Source organism: Thamnophis sirtalis, unplaced genomic scaffold (genome assembly GCF_051295495.1).
Source record: "Thamnophis sirtalis isolate CommonGarterSnake01/CBP01778 unplaced genomic scaffold, rThaSir2_p1.2 scaffold_9, whole genome shotgun sequence".
In the NCBI taxonomy this organism is placed as follows: Eukaryota; Metazoa; Chordata; class Lepidosauria; order Squamata; family Natricidae; genus Thamnophis; species Thamnophis sirtalis.
Genome location: NW_028261389.1, coordinates 59,969,516 through 59,990,692, shown reverse-complemented (window position 1 = coordinate 59,990,692; position 21,177 = coordinate 59,969,516). Strand labels below are relative to the sequence as shown.

The 21,177-nt window shown below is 38.7% G+C and overlaps 2 protein-coding genes across 4 annotated transcripts in view; both read left to right on the top strand.

Moving 5' to 3' along the window:
• Position 1: 1 nt before the first annotated feature.
• NDUFA5 (NADH:ubiquinone oxidoreductase subunit A5) lies at positions 2–6,108 on the top strand. The gene is made up of 5 exons (XM_014071900.2): positions 2–156; positions 3,273–3,317; positions 3,997–4,113; positions 5,418–5,483; positions 5,944–6,108. The coding sequence occupies exons 1-5, from the start codon at positions 136–138 to the stop codon at positions 6,043–6,045; spliced, it is 351 nt and encodes a 116-aa protein (XP_013927375.2). The 5' UTR covers positions 2–135; the 3' UTR covers positions 6,046–6,108.
• A 2,543-nt stretch (positions 6,109–8,651) lies between these two features.
• Positions 8,652–21,177, top strand: part of IQUB (IQ motif and ubiquitin domain containing) — a 57,922-nt gene continuing 45,396 nt past the window's right edge. For 2 of the 3 annotated variants that reach the window (XM_087723679.1, XM_014071835.2), the window contains exons 1-3: positions 8,652–8,709; positions 18,239–18,858; positions 20,445–20,579. In XM_087723679.1, coding sequence (XP_087579805.1) covers positions 18,243–18,858; positions 20,445–20,579 — 751 coding nt within the window. In that variant the 5' untranslated portion in view covers positions 8,652–8,709; positions 18,239–18,242. Of the gene's footprint in view, positions 8,710–8,752; positions 8,969–18,238; positions 18,859–20,444; positions 20,580–21,177 lie in introns of those variants that run through there. The other variant, XM_087723678.1, reaches the window with a different exon arrangement.

The window sequence follows — 21,177 nt, the reverse complement described above, 5'->3', positions numbered from 1 at the left end:
CGCATGCGCCTTGCGCTGTCCTAGAAGTTGCCCTCTGTCTGTGCGAGTTGGAAGTCCTCTCAGCTCCTGTTCCTCGATGCTGGCGATTGAGTGAGACTGAGGTTTTTTTTGCTCCTATTCCTTAATATAGTGGTAATGGCGGGAGTCCTGAAGAAGGTGAGAGTCGAGAGGGCGGAGGCGGGGGGGAAGGACTCACAGATACGTTGGCCAACGTTTATAGTTCTCAGCCTTCCTGGCTAAAACTAGGGGATGCGCATCTTCATGCATCAGTGTCCTAGAAGGAATTGCTGGTTTCCGCAGAAGCATCCTAGCGCTGGTCTCCAACCTTGGCAACTTGAAGGCTGGCGGACTTCAACTACCAGAATTCAAAGCAAAACTGGATGGGGAATTCTGGGAGTTGAAGTCCGCCAGGCTTCATGTTGCCAAGATTGGAGACCCCTGTCCTAGCACATATTTTCCCCCCTTCCATGTCCAGATTAGATTTGATAGCAATAGCACTTAAACCTATTAGATTTGATAGCAATTAGATTTCATAGTAATAGCACTTAAACCTATATACCACTTCAAAATGCTTTACAGCCCTGTCTAAACGGTTTACAGAGTCAGCCTATTGGCTCCAACAATCTGGGTCCTCATTTTATCCACCTAGGAAGGATTCAAGGCTGAGTCAACCTTGAGCCTGGTGAGATTCGATCTGCCAAACTGCTGGCAATGATCAGCAGAAGTAGTCTGCAATACTGCACTCTAACCACTGAGCTACAGTGGCTCTTGATGCCCTCCTAATCACCAGCTAAGCATGGTCCTGCTGAGCAGCATATCTTCTTTTTAAGGGAGCTGCAGTGATGGTGACTAGGTTTGGCTCCTTTCTTAAGTGTGGGAGTTCTTTGGGGGACTTTGGGCCAATTGTTTTTGCCGCCCAATCTATTTTACAGGATTGTGGTGGTTGGAATGTATGCCACCAGGAAAAAATATATGCCAGTTTCATAAATGGCTGCTCTGGCAAGCATCCTCCCCATCCTTTATCAAACTTTTAGCCTTTGCTTCCAGGTAAGTTTGTGCAGGTAGTTTGATAATGATGATGAAGTTAGTGTTGGACTCTAGGCAAGTTTATTTATTTAGTTAGTTAGTTTGTCAAACATGTACAAGATAACAGGTATAAGTATAAACATGGACATGAAATGGGAACAAATAAATGGGGACAGTAGGACAGGGACGGTAGGCATGCTGGTGCACTTATGCACACCCCCTTACAGACTTCTTAGGAATGAGGTGAGGTCCACGGTAGTCTGTTTAAGGTTAAAATTATGGGGATTTGAGGATGTAACAACAGAGCATTCCTGGCATTGACCACTCTGTTGTGGAAGTCATATTTTCTGCAGTTGAGTTCGGAGCGGTTTACCTTGAATTTGTATCTATTGTTTGCCTGTGTATTATTGTGGTTGAAGCAGAAGTAGTCGTAGGACGTTGTAGCAGACAATTTTGTGTACTACACTTAGGTCAGACCGTAGGCGGCGTAGTTCTAGGTTGTCCAAGCCCAAAATTTCAAGCCTGGTGGCATAAAGTATTCTATTGTGAGCAGAGGAGTGGAGGACTCTTCTCGTGAAATACCTCTGGACTCGCTTGATTGTATTAATGTCCGATATACAGTGTGGATTCCAGGCAGCTGAGCTAAATTCAAGAATTGGTCTATAGGCAGGTCTATCAAAAGTTTCTGATCTTGCACTTTGTTCTATGAATTGTTCTATGCTCTGGCTGGTATCAGCTTTGAAGATGAGTTCTTGTTTATCAATCATGATTGAGACTCACAGTGTGGTCATTAAATGAAGCAGTTCCTTAGCGAAACTGTAACTGTGCTTATGGCCTTACTTTAGCTTTCTTTTGCTTTATAAACCTGTGAAGGTCATAAATGGACTGGTTGTACAGTTAACTTTTTCGTCATTGTTGCTGAATGGGGCAGCCATTAAATGAGGACTACCTGTACAAGAATGCAGCTGGTTCATGAAGGGACCTTTTTCATTCACTTGCCTTGCCTTAAAGCAGGAGTCTCCCAACTCCTGATCTGTGGACCAGCCCCAGTCTGCGGCATGCCAGCAACCGGGCCACGCAAACAAAGTCTCATCTGCATTTTGCAGCCAGTACCTAAAACCAGGCCTCCTCCAGTCTGGGCAAAAACCTTTCTCCATGGAACCGGTCCCAAAAGGTTGGGAGCCTCTGCCTTAAGGGAATGCAGAATATCTTAAGTTTATTATTGCATCTTATTTTGACTGGCCACTTCTGTAAATGTAGTTTTCACAATTGTGCTGAACCATGTTCTAATTGCATGTTTTTGTTATTGATACTATATAAATCTGAAGAGAAATTTTCTTGGTGTGCACACAGAGGCGCAAACACAGAGATGATTTGTTTTTCAATCTACTATTTGCAGCCAGTTTCATTTTTCTATTGTCAGTTATTTTATTGGTTCACAGGTGCATCCTTTACCTTTTGCTCAAAGAAAGTGAAATATGGGGCCTATAAAGATGCCCAGTAGCTACATCTCCTTACATCCATTCCATTGGGCACAGAGGACTCCTTCAGATGAGGGATCCTAGCCCACTTGGAATCCAGACCTTTATGATAAGTATCTATAGCTACTTCCTCTAATTGCATTAATACCTCTGGATAACTATTTCTTATGGACATGGAAAGTAGTTAATCCATTAAGCATCCCATGATTTTAATTGTTTGCTTTGGCTTTGTTTCTAGCTGATATTTTTTGGGAAGGGAAGAAGATACATTGCTTTTTAGTTCGTTAAAAAGTGTGCTTAGTTTTTTTTTAGATATGCACTTGGTTAAATTAATCTGATCATAATTTCAGATCAGTTTTGGAGTTATCTGGTTATTAAGAGGAACTAACGTGATAAAATTGTAGAGGAATTTTCATACTTTCGATTTTTTTGTTTAGTACTCTAAAAATCTCAGCCTTTCTCTGCAATGGTAGGTACATTCTCAAGCTCAAACACCTGGCATAAGTTTTGGACTTTTGTTGTTAGGTTTTATTTTTCTTGTATCTGTGTTCTGTTGTCTTGCTTCTAGTGTTGTTGTTTTTTTTAATGTACTTTAACTTTAGAAGTTCTAGAGAATTTGAAAGTTTATATATAATATCCATAAATAACATGTTTTACAAATGTAGATTTATCCATATGCAAATTAATTAATCATTCAGATAAATAAAACTGATTTCTTGATTTAGACTGCTGCTCAACTTAATATATGTTTCTTCATACCTACAGACTACTGGGCTTGTGGGTTTAGCTGTATGTAACAATCCACATGAAGTAAGTATAAGATATTTTGCCATGTACCAATAAAGGAGAATATTTGTAGCTCAGAGTTGAAGCTCACTTTTCCATGTTTCAACGAACTTATATTGTTGGATCATTAACTGGGTCTGGAATTCCCTTTCCTGTTAAGTCAGTTGATTTTATTCCTAATGGTCTTCTCTCATCCAGTCACATTAGAGGTTTAGGATATTTTAGGATTGTTAATTTAAATATAAATTGTATCTGAAGTATGAGGGATGAATTTCCTTGATTTAGTTGACCGGATAAAGTGCAAAGAGGAGTGCATAAGGAAAGATATGTTATAATCGTATTAAAATATTCAATGAGTAAGAAAGGTAGACACATTTGATTTCAAAGGTTCTTACAGACAAATGTTAGAAAAGCAAATACATGAGTGAATTAATATCTTTGGATTTATGAAAAGAAAACGTTTGGGTAAATCAGTTCCTCAATTCTAAACGTGCCTTGAACTTGCTATAACGTCACTAGAAAGTTTTGTGGTAGAACACTTTTTCTAAGTACAGTCATTGAATCGTTTTTCTTGTTTTAATTTGCAGTACATTAATTTACCAAATTTCATTAGGTTTTAAAATCTTGCAGTAGCTTGCATTCAATATATTCACTTTGCCTGACTTTAAATTACTCTTTGCTCTGTGCTATGTGATCTTTTCAGCGCCTCAAGATACTATATACAAAAATTCTGGGTATTTTAGAGAGTATGCCTCAGGATGCAGCATATAGGAAATATACAGAGAAATTTACAAATGAACGGTTTGATATAGTGAAAGCTGTAAGTATAAATTGAATTCATTCACTTTTTTTAGTCAAGTTGCATTTATCAAATGATAATTTGATAATACTTAGATCTGTTTCTTAATTATGATTTATATTAATGTTTCAATTAACTAGATTTCTTAATGATCAGATAGGAATTAAGGTCTCAATTTCTGTAAAGAAACAAGCTTCCCCACCCCTGATAATCACATGTGAATTTCCTGATGAAAACAGAATAAATGATTGAAAACATAGATATGTGGCATTAGTCCATTTTTTTTGATGAGGGGACAATTTCCAGGATTTATTTCAGCTGGAGCAGGCAAACAGGGGTTGACATAAGGGAATATTTGATATTATGCAGATATGCTATTTGGTTTTGTGTGTGTGTGTCTATTTGATGGGAAACAGGCTTTTGCAAAGGAACTCCTTTGTAATACATGTGCCGATGTAATCCTAGTATAGTTTATAATTCTGATATTGATTGTTTTCCCTTCAAATATAGCCTCACCCAACATAACTTTCAGGCTCAAAAGCTGGCCTTAGATTCAGAGTCAACTTCATTTCTGCAAAAACAGAATTTTTTTTGCAAAGAGATATGTATTTGATAAATACTTTATTTTCAACAAGCACAGTGAATCCTAAACATTAACTATTTGTTGTTTATAAATATTCATATTGCAATTCATATTGCAAGTCTAGGCTAGCAATATGAATTATATATCCATCTTGCATTGCTTCAATTAACTTTGGTTGCATAACTTGAATTGTTCAGAAATAGCTGAGTGTGTGTGTGTGTGTGTGTGTGTGTGTGTGTATATATATATATATAAATCAAAACATGGAATTATGATAAAATAATAATCATAATTTAACAACAACTCCTGATCAGAATAACAGGATCAAAAACCTGCATTTATGTTGAATTACCATACTATAACTTTTATTTTTCCTATTTGAGTAGATTAAATAGCAATAATAGTATTTTAATTTTTTTTAATGACATATCTAAGATGATAACCTGTTGCTAATTGAAAAGGTTTGTGAATATGGCAAGAATAGCTTTTGTTTTTGTAGCTTTTGTTTTTCTTATTCTGAGAAGGCAGAATTACAGTGTTAGCCAGTATTTTGAATATTCTTCACTCAGTAACAAAGTAGTTTTTCTGAATCTTGTCAACTTTATGATATATGGATTTCAACTTCCATAATTTCCCAGCCAGTTGAAGTCCATATGTCTTAAAGTTCCTGAGGCTGAGAAACACCAAGATAGAGGAATATGCTGCACCAGAGTTTCTCATCTATTTTTGAACTTACTTGCAGGAACATGATGTAGAAAGGCTGGAAAAGAAACTAAACTCTGGGCAGCTAGAAGAAGTGATTCTGCAGGTATTTAGCAATGATTTAGTACATCATATAGACATTTTGGGGGAATGTACACTAAACGGAATTTGTAAAACTTAGTAGTGTGGCGTAGCAATTCTTTTTTCCTATACCTTTAGTAAGAATCAATGTCAATCAAAATCATTATTTTAAACAAGTAATTGATTTATTCAAAAGATATAGCCACTCAGCTTTCAGTCAATTCTGGGCATCTTCCAAACAAAGATTTAAAAAACCATATAAAATCATTTTAAAATGATTTTAAAACAATAACATGCAACTAGTTAAAACATATAACTTTAGAAACAATAAAAATGTGGCACCAATCTATGCTAACCATCATAATGAGATTTGGTATTCTAAGTTGTCTTTGATTTGGGAAAGTAACTCTTATTGTGTATGCAAATTAATTTTGGAGTACCATCTTTCAGACAGTTTTAAAATAAAATCTATATTTTGTCAACAGGCTGAAAATGAACTTTCCTTAGCCAAGAAAATGTTGAAATACCGTCCTTGGGAACCTTTAGTTGAAGAACCTCCAGAAAACCAGTGGAAATGGCCAGTGTAATTAACACTGTTTCAACCTTCAGTGTAAACAGAATTAATTTCATTAAAAGAATGCTGGACATGACTGAAATTGTCTTAATGCTATTTATGCAAATGTTATCTGTCTCAATAAAATGGAGGGTCATTACATTAATCACAGAGTAAGAAATATTTTTCAGGGTAATGTTACATTCTTTGAATAGCTACATATCCCTGTAGTATAACAGAACTTTCTTTTTCTCTGTTGCATTGATTTCATACCCTTAATTAAGTGATAGAACAAAGTTTTAAAAAAGTACAAAGGATTCTATTTTCCTGAACTACTCTGCCAAAGTACTGTGAAAATATACACATTTATCTATTCCGAATAAATGACAGTAAACATATTTTATATTAAGAGTACAGTACTAAAATATATTACCTGTATTAGGTCCTAACTATATTCAGAGGGGAAAACAGATAAATATCTGTTACACTTTATTGTTATGCTGTATATGAATTGGTTCTTTTTTTAAGGTTTTTTATTTATCATCTTTCATTAAGCAGTATGTCGTCTGGGTACAAATATTTTGTGCAATAATTAAATTTACAACCATATTCATTATTTTATCTATTCTTAAGTTACTACTAATGCATAACATACTATTAAACCAATCCCCTTCTTAACTTATTTAACTTTATTAATACAATTTCCATATTTCACTCCTCTGCTTTCATTTCTAATTTTCATATTTATTCGCGAACCATTGATAAAATAACATATTCTATAATATTCAGATTGTTCATTTTCTTTAATTGCAAGTGTTAAGCTTTTCATTTCTGCACATTCTAATATTTTCTTAATCACATTCTCATCCATAGGGATCTCTTCACTTTTCCAATTTTGTACAAATTCTAGCTGCAGTTATTACATGAATAATCAAATGTACATTTTCTTTACTATAAGTTTCTGGTAGAATCCCCAACAAGAATAATTTTGGTTTAAAGTCAATATGTTGTATCATCTTCTCCAACCACATATGGATTTTCAGCATTTTTGAGAGAATAAATTCTTGAATGAACTCTATACTTAGTATATTACCCATCTTACCAGATACACATACATGAAAGATTAAAATCTCAAAATTTTCAGAGGGATCTAGCAATTACTAGATCTGTTTTAGTCTGCTTCTTGAAAAGACCAGGCGTATGTTTGAATGTATGCTTATATTATTTATCAAATTTACAGTGTGCTGAAACATTTGATATCTTTCTAAAGGGAACAGAACTTATTATTTTCTGTAAACTGCCCTCTATTTTTTCATCTTGGAGGAAGGATGTTTCAGAACCAACTCTGTTATCTCAGATTATGGTTTCAACAGTCTATAGTTCTCAATCTGTTAAACAAACCCTGAGTCAACCATGATTGCAGCCAGACAAATAGAGCACAATTACAGATTGAAGGAGTAGGAACAGCAAAATAGATAAGGAAACTAAGGTGTTTTTTTCAAGAGGCCACTGGACTTTCTGCAAAAAAGCAAAGTCCAGTGGCCTCTTGAAAAAGCACCTTTAGGACAACCATGACCTGGATGACTGACAATAACCATAGAGATATTGTGCTGATATTTATCTGCAATTGGAAGTTTTTGCATATTTATAAGCTTTAAAACCTATGTGGTCACTAAGAGTCAACAAACTTTATGGCATGTAAGCACTGATCTCTAGAAATATTAGTGTATTCTGTAAAGTATTGTCATTGTAATAACTATGGATTGGTTTTGATGGGATTAATTGCTAAATCAAGTTCACTCAATTGTGCGTGGTTTTTTAAAGCATGTCTTTCAGCAAGCCACAAGAGGGCCCTGTATGTATAGAGAATGCTCATTCTTTTCAGGATGTGGATTGGTTAAAGGTCTGAGCAGCAATTTTAAAACGACTGTATTTGCCAACTGTAAATTTACAGCTGCATAGAATTTTACTGTTAAATAGAACTGGATTTCATTTAGGTATAGATCGCATGTTCGTTTCTACTGCTTCACTTGAAAACAGTTGATATTGTGATTGTATTTTCTATCACTGTATTCAACTTTGGGAGTTGGGTTTTAGTGCATTTTCTGAAACTTAAATAAGCTGACAAGAATACCAGACAAAGTGGCATTACCTGCAGTATTTGTACATTTAAACACATGTATTGTCATTTATGACATTTAAACCTATGGAAATTAAAAATGCCCTCAAGTTTAGTTAAATTCCCTGTGATTACATAATTATAGTGTCCTTGGAAATGATTCACCAGTTTCTTTTAGAATGTTTTAATTTTCCCATTCTAAGCAAGTATAATGCAATCTCCCCGTCCATCCAAGTACTAATCCTAGTCTAATTTTGAGTCCAGTTGGCGAAGTGGTGTTTCTAGCCAACCTTTTAACACTACTTTGCTCAAATGAAGCCTTAATAAGATGCAATTTAAATACAAAATCAATTCTTGACAATGAACCTCCGCTCTCTCAACAATGGAACGAAGCGCCAATACAGCCTGTAAGAGGTCACGTGGCCTCATCGGATTTCGAAGGGGTGGTTTTTTTAAACCTGAGTCTTCAGGAACCCGAGTTCTCGCGAGAATTTACAATGTCCTGGTTGCTATAGATACATAACGCTGCTGTCTCTAGAGTTAAGAGTTACGGATCACTCCGGGGAAACTTGCGTTGAGGTAAAACCCGGCTCGACTTTATTTTTATTTTATATGATCAATAGAGAATTTGAGAGAGGAGTAGGCATTGAGACGGAATTATGCTTAAAAGAAATAGCGACAAAATAGGGTATGATTCTTTGAGCCCGGGACTATAATTCCCAACATGCGTTTCGTAGGGACGCGATTTAAAGCGGACAATGGCGACAGCAGCGCAAGGACTTTTGGGAGGGTAGTCAGCTGATGAGAAGGCGAGGGCTTCCCTCGAAAACTGATATAGGTTAGTGTGGCATTCTGGGAGTTGTAGTCTAAGTACCGTAGTGGAACCGGGAGAGGCGCAGGAAGCGATGCTTTCATTCTTGCAACGACTTGCATGAATATAATATTAGTGCTTTGAGATCTCAACGTGTTAACTGTATCGTATTATCGTACAATTGGTTTTCCCCCTCTTGTTTATAATTTCCTGTTTTATTTTTTATTTCTTCTGAAGTCTGCCTGTTCTTTTTTCTTTTTGATTTCTAATTCTGCGATTAATTTTTTATAACTCTTTAAGAGTTGAACTCAATAAGAGTTTGATTTACTATTGTTGTTCTTACTAGATTGGATTTCGTTAAAACTTCAATAAAGACAATATTAAAATAAAAAATCACAATGCTCTTCCTTTCCTTCCTTTCCCCCAATTTGGGTAGGACTACCAGAGCTGGGAGTGCAAAAATTTGGGCGTTCAGAGAAGTAGATTATAGTGTATGATTTTTTTAAAATTATTATTTTTTATTTTCAAAACAAATACAACACATAAAATCTTCCTTCTTTACATACTGTAGAAAGTGTATCAGTTGGTTACAAAAGGCTTTCGTGCATCTCTTCCACAGTCATCAAGCATAATTCATATTAACTCAAGTATTTTAACACAGATATTTATACATGTTACCCTTATCATACCTTCATTTTTATTTGACTATAATTGTTTAAACGTCCTTCATCATAAAATATACCAAGATTTAATACATAACCACATACTGGCATTTCATTTAATATTTCTAAAATCCTCCAATGACACTGAATCCTTATGTCCTATTTTAGCTAAACATCCATAGTATTTAATAACAAAATTTTCTAATCCTCCTTTCCAAGTCACTGTTTGCAATTTTCATCCAGTTTCCTTCCTACATATATATAGGTGGCCATCATTATCTCTCCTTTATTTGACTGTTTCCTGTATCATAACATTTTCCCCCTAATAATCAAAACTTATCTAACAGTTCTTTTTTATTAATCTTTGTATATAATCCAAAAGGATTTCTAATCTTCCTTTCATGGGTACCATTCAATATTCATACCCAATTATTACTTATCATAACACTACACATTGTATACATTATTATCATTATCAATTATTTATTTAACTATATAATCACTAAATTTCACTAAATTTAACTGGCTTTAAGTTATATTCTTCCATATATCAACCTGTATCTTTCTAATAACACAACAATCTCATATCTTCTGCCATTTGTGGTACCAATCCTCTAATCATCTTCTTGATCAGCTTTGTATGGACTTCTCTTAGCAACTCCTTGCTTATAAGATCTCATATAATCTTGATGCCCTCTTTCTGTTTCCTTATTCAGCTTGTCTATGATTGTCAGCAGTGTTATCAATGCTTTTGCTAATAGATTTTCTTTCTTTAAGTCTATAGTTTCTTTAATTTTATCTTCTATATCTTGACCTTTGGAATAGATTTCCTCTCCATTTAATTCCTCTTTCAGTATTCCATTCTTTCCATTTTCAGGAACAAACCAATTACCATAGATATCAGCAGGTTTAGTCTCTTTATATTCATTTTCCACTTTGGTTTTTGAGTTTCAATCACCTCGTTTTGCATTTGATAAACATCCTCAATTTTTTCATCATATTTTCTTGTTATGTGCTCAGGTATTCCAGTTTTTTCTCTACTATATTTGATAATTTCTGTAGTTCTGAAAATATATTTTGCAAAGTTAAGACCTCTATTTTCTCTTGACATCGTGCCATTCTAAAAAACACAGCAGCTCTAGCTTGGAAGGTTAATAAAATTAAAGCATACATTCACAAAGAACGTTATTTTTACTTTTCTCTGATTGAAAATATACTTCAAAGGGACATCTGTGTGTTTCCCTTCTTATCACTCTGTAGCCAAACAGTAAAACCTTGTGGTGCCAAGTCAAAACAATCAGTGAAAAAAAACTGTTCTGTTTTGAATACACAAAGCTCCGGTCAACAAAACCTCCCTGCCTCCGAGCGGAAACACTGTTAAAGAGTTTCTTTTTGTATCTTTTTTGTATTTCAATTTAGAAGAAGAGGTCCAATCTTTAAATGAATTAGAAAAATACCCACAGCAATACAAGAGGAAAATTTTAGTCTATAGATTACAGAGTCACAAAGAGAAGGTAGAAGAAGAAAACTTAATCCATCCATTTCAAAAGGTTTGTATAGATTGGATCCATGAAAACAGAATTTAAAAAAATAAGTTAACCACTGTCCAAAACCATTCCAAATTTAATTCCGCTGCTTGATTCTTCTATTCTTCAATTTAAATTGATTTTTAAGTTTTTATAGGCAGTCTCTTTTTTAAAACAATAAAAATGTGCAAGTTTGCGAAATGGTCGGCAGCCCCTTTGCTCCGGCTGGGGAGGCAGAAAGAAACGCTAAAAAACATCACGACTTTAATAGCGAGCCCTGCAAGAAAGGGGTCTAACGGTAAAGTATGACCCAGTTGACCCGACTGGACAGTCAGCTGGAGGGTCACCACTTTTGGCTGGCTTCCAGCTGGCGCGGTCACTTCGGCAGTTGCTTTCGATCGGGCAGCGAAGATTGCGGCGTTTCGTTGATGGCGCCGCTCCTGGCGATTTCTAACAACACCGGCATCTTCTGGCTCTGCTTTTCGGACTTTTCTGGCTTGGGAGACTCAGGATAAGCTTTGGATCACATTAATAACATCGTATCAGCGAGGGGGTGGCTGGTCCGGATGGCGCCACATAAGATTGGGCGGCTGGCCTGCTGCCACCGCCACAGTCCTCCCAGCCCCCCCCTCACTGTATTTTGGCCTGTGGCGGTCCTGGCAGCCTCTGTCTTTATTCCTACGATCGGAAGAGCCCTTGGAGCCTTTGGAGCTGTACCAACTTGTCGTTCGGAGTGGGGTGGCTGATTGTGTGGCGCTGGACAGAAGTGGGCAGCTGATTTTGTGTGTCATCGCTGCGGCCCCTTTGGGCGCCCCCCCTTTTTATCCGATCGGACTTTCTCTGTGGTGTGGCCTCTCCTTCGCCTTCGGCGACTACGGGGCCTCCCCCACCTTACCACCTGGCTCCCTCTGCTTACGGACTTGGGACTCTTGGACTCTCAGACCCACGACTATCTTCCTTGTCATGACCACTACCGCCCACCGCTACCCCAGGGATACCATCTCATCTACTCAGACTTTTGCCCCCTTGCTACGGTATTTAGGAGAGAAGACGAACTACTCCTTTTATATCCCTCTGCCATTGACCTGACTTTTGTGCCTCTACTCTATGAACTCACAAACTTACTCACACAACATTAATTATTATTTTTAATACCTGTGCAACCCCCTCTTCTTCGTATGTGGAGTGTATGTGTATGCTTGTAAGTGAATGATCCCACCTTTTAAATTAGCGTAATTTATTTTTATATTGTATTGCTGTATTCTTTTAACCATAGTGGGGTATGCATGTAGAGAATGCCTGGTTGGTTCGTATGAGGGGATTGAGAGCGCAGCCTGGAGCCCCCTCCACTGAATTCAGAAGCAGAAGTGGATGGGGGCCCAGATTCGCCTCTCATCCCAGAGTGTCTGGTTTGAATGGCCTGCCGAGAAGAACGGGAGCCTTGAGAGACAGAGGGGGGTCTACGGGCATAGGGGCGGGGCATTATGGTCACGACTGGGAGAGGCAGGTACGACGGGAACTTCAGGGCTAGCCATTACCGGGGAAGGAGGGTTCGCTACATCACAGCAATCCCTCGTTCCAGCCCTAATAGCTCAACTTGGGCACCAGGTGACACGGGAAATCAGGGCCCTGGTCTCAGGCTGTTGTTGCTAAATGCCAGGTCTGTGGTACATAAAGCTCCCCTTGTCCAGGACTTATTATTAGATGAGGGGGAAGACCTGGAATGTATTACTGAAACCTGGCTGGGCCACGAGGGAGGAGACCCCCTCTCAGAAATGTGTCCAGAAGGGTTTCAGGTGCTCCACCAGCCATGACTCCAGGGAAGGGGTGGAGGAGTTGCAGTCATTATCCGGGAGTCATTAGCTCCTCGCAGGATCCCTGCTTCAGAGAATGTCGGGTGTGAGTCCCTCCTTGTGAAGTTGGACCTAGGGGGTCAAGTGGGTCTGTTGTTGATGTACCTACCTCCCAGCTGCGTCACAACGGCCCTGCCTGCGCTCCTAGAGTCAGTAGCCGGACTGGCAGTTGAGTTCCCCAGACTTATAGTACTGGGGGACTTCAACCTGCCATCTCTGGGCAAACACTCAGATGGGGCCAGTAGTTCATGGCTTCCATGGCAACCATGGACTTGACCCAGGTAATTCAGGGTCCGACTCATGTGGCGGGACACATGCTCGACCTTGTGTTTCTCTCGGGACAGTGGAGACGTGATCTGGAATTAAAGGGGATTGAGATCTCACCCTTGTGATGGTCAGATCACTTCCTGATGAGGCTTGATTTTCGGAAGCTACTCCCCCACCGCAGGGAGGTGGAGCCGATTAAGTGGTTCTGCCCCAGGCGCCTGATGGACCCATTGGGATTTCAGACGGATCTTGGGGAGATACCTGACTCCCTTGCCCACAATCTGACTGAGTCCTTGGTCGCTGCCTGGAATACAGCAGCGGCTAGGGCATTAGATCGGATTGCGCCTTTGCGGCCTCTCCACGACAGTGGATCCAGGAGGGCACCTTGGTTTACCGAGGAACTCCGGGAGATGAAGCGTCAAAAGAGACGCCTAGAGCGACGTTGGAGGGCTAGTAACTCCGAATCCAACCGAACACTACTAAGATCCTTTATTAGGACTTATCTAGTGGCGATACAGGCGGCAAAATGTGCTCATTTTTCCGCCCTTATTGTGTCCGCAGAATCTCGCCCGGCTGCCCTGTTTAGGATAACCTGCTCCCTCCTGAAAGGGAGGGATGCGGGTGAACCCTTACAGGGAAGAGCTGAGGAATTTGTTCAGTTTCTGTCGGACAAAGTCACTCGGATTCGGACGGACCTAGACTCCACTTGGACAGTGCCAGCAGAGATGCTGAGGGAGAGCCTTGATCAAATTTTATGGAGTGAGTTCCAGCTTGCCACTCCTGAGGAAGTGGACAAGGCCATTGGAGCAATGAGTGCCGCCACCTGTCTACTGGACCAGTGCCCCTCCTAGTTGGTCTCAGCCAGCAGGGAGGTGACACGTGGCTGGATCCAGAGGATTGCAAACACCTCTCTTTGGGAGGGGTCTTTCCTGCAACCTTTGAAGGAAGCAGTGGTGAGACCCCTCCTCAAGAAGCCTGCTCTGGACCCAGCCATCCTTAAAAACTACTGTCCAGTTTCCAACCTCCCATTTTTAGGGAAGGTTGTTGAAAAGGTGGTGGCCTCCCAACTCCAGCGGACCTTGGATGAAGCAGATTATTTAGATCCCTTTCAGTCTGGTTTCAGGCTTGGTTACTGCACCGAAACTGCTTTGGTCGCACTGACTGATGATCTCTGGCAAGTCAGGGATAAGAGGTCATTCCTCTATCCTGGTGCTGCTTGACCTCTCAGCAGCCTTCGATACCATCGACCATGGTATCCTTCTGCAACGGCTAGAAGAGGTAGGAGTGGGAGGCACTGTTTTATGGTGGTTCTCCTCTTACCTCTCTGGCAGGTCGCAGTCGGTGTTGGTCTGGGGACAGAGGTTGACCCCTAGGCCCCTTAAATATGGGGTGCCAAAGGGTTCGGTCCTGCCCCCTCCTATTTAACATCTACATGAAGCCGCTGGGTGAGATCATTCGTCGGTACGGGATTAAATACCACCAGTATGCGGACGATACTCAGCTGTATCTGTCCACCCCGTATCAACTCAGTGAAGCGATGGAAGTAATGTGCCAGTGCCTGGAAGCTGTCAGGGTCTGGATGGGAATGAGCAAGCTTGCGCTCAACCCTGACAAGACTGAGTGGCTTTGGATGTTGCCCCCCCCAAAGATAGTCCAGATATTCCATCCTTAAACCTGGAGGGTAAAATTTTACACCCCTCAGAGAGGGCTCGCAACTTGGGTGTTCTCCTGGATCCGCAGCTGACTCTAGAACATCATCTGTCAGCTGTGACCAGGGGAGCTTTTGCCCAGGTTCGCCTGATACACCAGTTGCATCCCTATCTGGACCAGGAGGCACTCCAAATGATCACTCATGCCCTCGTTACCTCAAGGCTCAACTACTGTAACGCGTTCTACATGGGGCTGCCCTTGAAAAGTGTTCAGAGACTACAATTGGTCCAGAATGCAGCCGCGCAAGCGATACTGGGTGTACCTAGATACACCCATGTTACACCTATCCTCCGTGAGCTGCACTGGCTCCCTATTGGTCTCCGAACACACTTCAAGGTGCTGGTTATTACCTTTAAAGCCCTACATGGCCTAGGATCTGGATATCTCCGTGACCGTCTCCTGCAACATACCTCCCAGCGTCCAATAAGATCGCACAGGGTGGGCCTTCTCTGGGTACCATCGACTGCACAATGTCGTCTGGTGGCTCCTCGGAAGAGGGCCTTCTCTGTGGCTGCCCCAGCCCTCTGGAACGAACTGCCCCCTGAAATCCGGACCCTCCCCACTCTCTCAGCCTTCCGAAAGTCTGTTAAGACCTGGCTGTTCCGGCAGGCCTGGGGCTGCTGATCTTGATTGACCTTCAGCCCCACTAAGATTGAGTGCATGCTGTGTCCTGTTTTAATTTGTTCTGTTTTATATTTTAAATTTTTAATATCTTTTTTAAACTGTCTTTTATGTAAGCCGCCCGGAATCCTCCGGGATTGGGTGGCATACAAATCTATTAATATTGACAAAATTGAATTGACAAATTCTTCACCAGCTGGAAACACTTTCTCTTTCCATATCCTTCTATTTTGGAGCCGCCTGACTTCGTCAGCCTTGACTGGATTTTTTGTCTCTGGCTTGAAGAACTTCTCTTGCTTCTTTCAGGGATTTTGCAATATCCCAGAGATCAGCAAGACATATTCTTCCTGTTCACCGTGGATGGTTTAGATCCATTTGGACCACCCAGTGGCAAAAGTGTTGGCTGTGGTATCAGAACATTGAGACCACACAACCATATTGTTGCGACATTGGCTCCTCCCTGTTCTGTATGATTCTTGTTCCTCCCTCCCCCCCCTGTTCAAAGTATGAGAATTTCACGTTCAAAATATGAGAATTTCACGTTCAAAATATGAGAATTTCACGTCGAAAATACTTTGTCCACTGCAGGTGTAATTGATTGGTGTGATATCCTTGTGATTGCAGTGTGGATGGATACATAAATTTGCAGAATTGTCAACCATTCATGGATAACCCATTTGGGAGGATCAAAAACATAACTCAGCCAATATAGTAAATGAATGTAATCGATTAGTGTGTGAAACTTACTGACAGACAAAAACTTTTTGATGAGCCAAAAAGGAAGAAAAGCCATCTGTATCCGCTATCAGTTCATAATCCAGATCTGGTAGTTTTGTGAGCATGAATGATGTATAAGAAATCCTCGCAGTAATCAGGAGCAGAAAGGCGTCTATTGAAATCCATTCTTTTAGTAGCCTCTCAAAACAGTCAGAAAATCCTGCTTCATTTAAGATGAGAAGCATACTTCAATTAGTATATCCTTTTAGTTATACATGCTGTTCCTTAAATGAGCATGACATTTTAAAAGACCAAAATTGGCTTACCTTTGAGTTAATAAGGGATCATGCAGAATACTTGTTGAGAGTAATGGGATGTGTCACCCATGTTCACATCATAAGATTGAAGAAATTGATTTGGGCACTGAACTGGCACTATAGGGGAGAGTCCAAGCAGGATCATCACCATAGTTTCTTTTACTTCTCAATGATATGTCATTGGTTAACTTTACAGCTCCCGTTCTGAATTGCATTCTCTACAATGCAGGATTGATAAATAATATTTAAACTTTCATTGTTATTTCTATCATTATCACTTTCCTGTAACTAGCCAATTTATCTTGAATCTTGTTTAGGATTTTCAGAAAAATTTATCACACACATTTTCAATTTGTAGCAACTTATTTAGCATTCATTTTTTTTAATAAAAAAAATAAGACACCTGCTGTTTAGAACTTCATCCCCCTCCCAATTGGCCCTGATTCTATGATCTTTTGGAAGCTCTTTAAATATGGCTCTGTCATTGGCCTGGGAGACTGGTGGAGATGTAGGGGCTGTGAATCACTTGTGTTCTCTGTCAGTATGGATTGCACACTGGTAGACAGAATTTTATGGTTTCATTTCTTATTGTTTTATTATTTTTAATAGATTTCTTGTTTTGCTTACTTATTTCTGTTCGCTTCTTATTTATTATTTTTACCTGAATTGTTAAAAAGGTAAACTGAGTCACGTATGTGAGATGGGTAGCTATATAAATTCAACAAAGAAAAAAATTGAAACAGGGTTTGTGGGAGAATGTACTATTGTAACCAATTTAAGCCATTTCTATATGACGCTAGAATTCAAAGGAGATATTACTGTACAATTTGAATTAATATAGACATTTTGATACAATAGTATCTACTTTTAACATATTGTTAAATTATAATGAGTTTTGATTATTTCTTTTATCATTAGAAATTTGTAATCTTCTAAATAATGTGAGTCAAGAGATGATAAACTGGCATGATGTTCTTGTATTTGCCTAAAACCATAATATTTTTAGAGGTTTTTTAAAAAATATTTCCCCTTCTTTAATTATTCACTCTTAATTAAAAATTAAGTGGAAAAATGTTCTTCTAATGCCTTTCTAAAATGTACTAATGTTAATATAAGGATAGTTACTTCTTAGATACTATTTATGAAAAATGAGCTTAAAAAGAATTGATTCTTTATACTGCATATTTTATATTTTTTGTTTCTAATATAAAACAATGTTGAAGTAAAAACAAGAAATGAACAAGAAACAAAACTATGAACATAGATAAAATTATAAATCAATGTTTTCAAAGCTGATAATCTCCAGCGAAGTTGAGCTCTTGGGAATGTTAGTTGGATATCATTTTCAGGCCATTATATTTGGAAGGCAATTTGTTACAAGCATTATCAGTTTCATTTCAAGTGGTTAAAATGTGATACTGAAGTTTAAATATACAAGTCCTTAGTTCAGATGTGTTTGGTCTGAAAGTTTTGAGATTTTTTTGAAGGGGTTGAGTTAAAGCTAGTTTCATAGTCTGTCTAAGAGTATGAGGACAATTAGTCAATTGAGATTGCATACTGACAATTTGCTTAAATTTAAAATATCGTTTCCTGTACGTTTTGCTTTTTATGTTATTCCTTTCAGGCAAATGGCTGATTCAGAAAAAGAGGTAATAGATCTGGCTGAAACAGATATGGAAGATACTTCTACAGAAAAACAAACAGAAGAAATTACAGATGTTGCAGATTCTAACAAGGAGCAGACAGATGGAACAAGTCTAACTTTACAGCAGGAATACAACATAGATTCAATAACACAAGAATTGGATATTGCTGAGGAACCAATTCAAGAGCAGGATGCTGCTATAGAACAAGTACAAGGTCCAGATGCATTTGAAAACCTGAACATTAGTCAGGAACCAGTACAGGATGCAGGTATTGCTGAGGAGCAGTTGCAGAGGATAGATTATGCAGAAGATCAAACCACAGCCAAGGAACCAGACAGAGAGGAAGAGCTAGTTGGGGGTGTGGCTGTTGCTGAAGAATTGGCATTGGAGTTGGACACAGAAAAAACAGAAATTGATGCAATCCGCTCAGATATTTCAGAATTCCAAGATTTTGATTACAAAATCATACCAACCGTAATTGAGACAGATGCAGCAGCATCTGAAAGTACAGGTGCCAGTGAAGGTGTTCCAGAAGGCATAAACATGGCAAATTTGGCAGCTCAGCTTTCAGAAATTATAAAAAATGCTATCGTAACAGGTACGTATATATAATGTTTGTTATAGCAGTCAGTCTTCTTCAACTCTTCTCAAATTTCTCACTGGAAATTCAGGCAATTACAGGCCAAACAAATTAGAAAACACTACTTTGAGAAAAGTGTTTGTAAGTAATTTTTCCTTGACAGTAATCCACGGGTTACAAGTGTTCCCTTAGCAAACATTCAAAGTTACATGATAAACATACTCTAGCGCAGTGTTTCTCAACCTTGGCAATTTGAAGATGTCTGGACTTCAACTCCCAGAATACCCAGCCAGAATTCTGGGAGTTGAAGTCTGGACATCTTCAAGTTGCCAAGGTTGAGAAACACTGCTCTAGCGTTTATGAACAAGACCCGAAACTACAAATCTTGCAGCACTACCGCAGTTGTTTGCCCTTACGAACAACCGCAGAGGCTCTGCAACATTTGTCCTGAACATTGCCGGCCAAAATAGAGCTTCCAAGGGGCGGATCTTCCCCTCAGAAGCTCCATTTCAGTCTCCAATGTGCCAGGCAAGGCCTCTGGAGGCCTTCAATACCACTTGATTCCAAGAAATTCACTTTTCTTTCATTTATCATTTTATCAAAATAATAGCTTTAGATTTACTTGAAGTTGAGAGTGAATTACTGACTGGGCCCATGCTATCTAGTAATTCTAATGTCAGGTGGCATTTAATTTCATATCTCTTGGCTCCTCTTCAGATAAGTAACTAATCACTGCATATCCTTGTCAGCTTCATTAATATAAATAGTTTAGAACTACAGAAACTCCTTTTTTAACTATTGCAGTTGTTTACAGAAGACAGCTAATATCCATTCACCTGGCAAAGAAAGTGGACGAGTGGTTCACTTTATTTGCTTCTATAGCTACTTTGCAGTTTCAATCATTACAACTCTAAGGAGTTCTGATGTTGTGGCACATGTTTTGGAGGTCTCTCCAAGAGATAGTATGACAGCTTTGAAATGCTTCTTTTCCTGGGCATTTATAGAGTAGCATTTGTTCAGGAGCAAATTACTTTCAATGTGCTTGAGGATACTTCAGGGATTATCTGTTTTAAATAGTTTCAGTCCATCCTATTTAATCCAACAAAATAGACGTATTTTTGCTTCACTGCTTCTATGAAATATTGTCATCTTATGGAACCCAGAATGCAATGTACATTGTCTGTCATGGCTCCTGCCATACTGAACAGCCTTTCCCCAAGGTTAGGACTGACCTGATCTTGTTGGTTTTTCAGAAGTCTTTGAAAACTTGATTCTTTTCTCAGACCTTAGGGCTGGATGTTATGGCGGCTTATTCTGTGTTTGGTTTGCTTGATTAAAAATGTTTTTTTTTTATTTTTCTCACTATTTTTGTCATTTTTCTATTTAATTTGGTTTTATGCTTACCATCCAGAGCTGATTTACATCATATAACTGCATATTAAATCAATATTACTTAATTTTTTACCTTAACAAAATGGTTGGTTTTAATTGTTTTGAAGAGACAAAAATATGCACAAGCAAAATTTAATTCCTACTAATTGACTAGAAAATAATAATGAAATTAATGAAGGTCCATAATAAGAATTGATATATTTGTTTTTCAGTTAAATTCATGCTGCATCCTGATATCCAGATTTTCACGAAGCTTTTTAACATTAATCAGAATGTGGAGCAAATCAAGCAGTACTTTGCAAAGCGATTAAAAATACCACTGGATATTTTACAAATTAGATTGCTAGGTTTGTATCAATACAAGGGGGTTCTGTGTTTTTTATGTATATAATGTTACAAGAATTGTCCATCTGGGTTCCATTCCAAGTAGGGAAAAAGACACTGGAAACATAGTGGCTGATTGGAAAGATGGTTTATTGATGAACAGGACCACATGGGTTTGAAGTCCTAGTGCAGCTGAACACATGGGTTTGAGAGAGAGAAGTATTTATATCCTCTTGGACCTTGCCTTTGAGCTTCCTGTTCCTGTGCAAGAAATGTATTCTATTGGTTGTTGTCAGACTCCCATGTGGAGTCATGTTTGTCTGAGTCAAATTTGGTTGAACCTGAACTGATGTAATATCCCCAAATGCCATGTGGTGAGCTCTGCTGCTAGATTGGTAGAGAGCTAATCCTATTATGTCCTGAGGGTAAAGGTCTTTTTTCTTTTTTCTTTATTTTTATTGTAGTTGAACAAAAACACACAAAAAAGTATCATCCTTCATTACATCTTGTAGAAAGCGTGTCGATTGGTTACAGATAACTTTCGTGTATTTCTTCCACAGTCATTACTTATAGTTCATATTAGATTATACACTTTAAGTCAAAAATCTTTGTATATCTTAC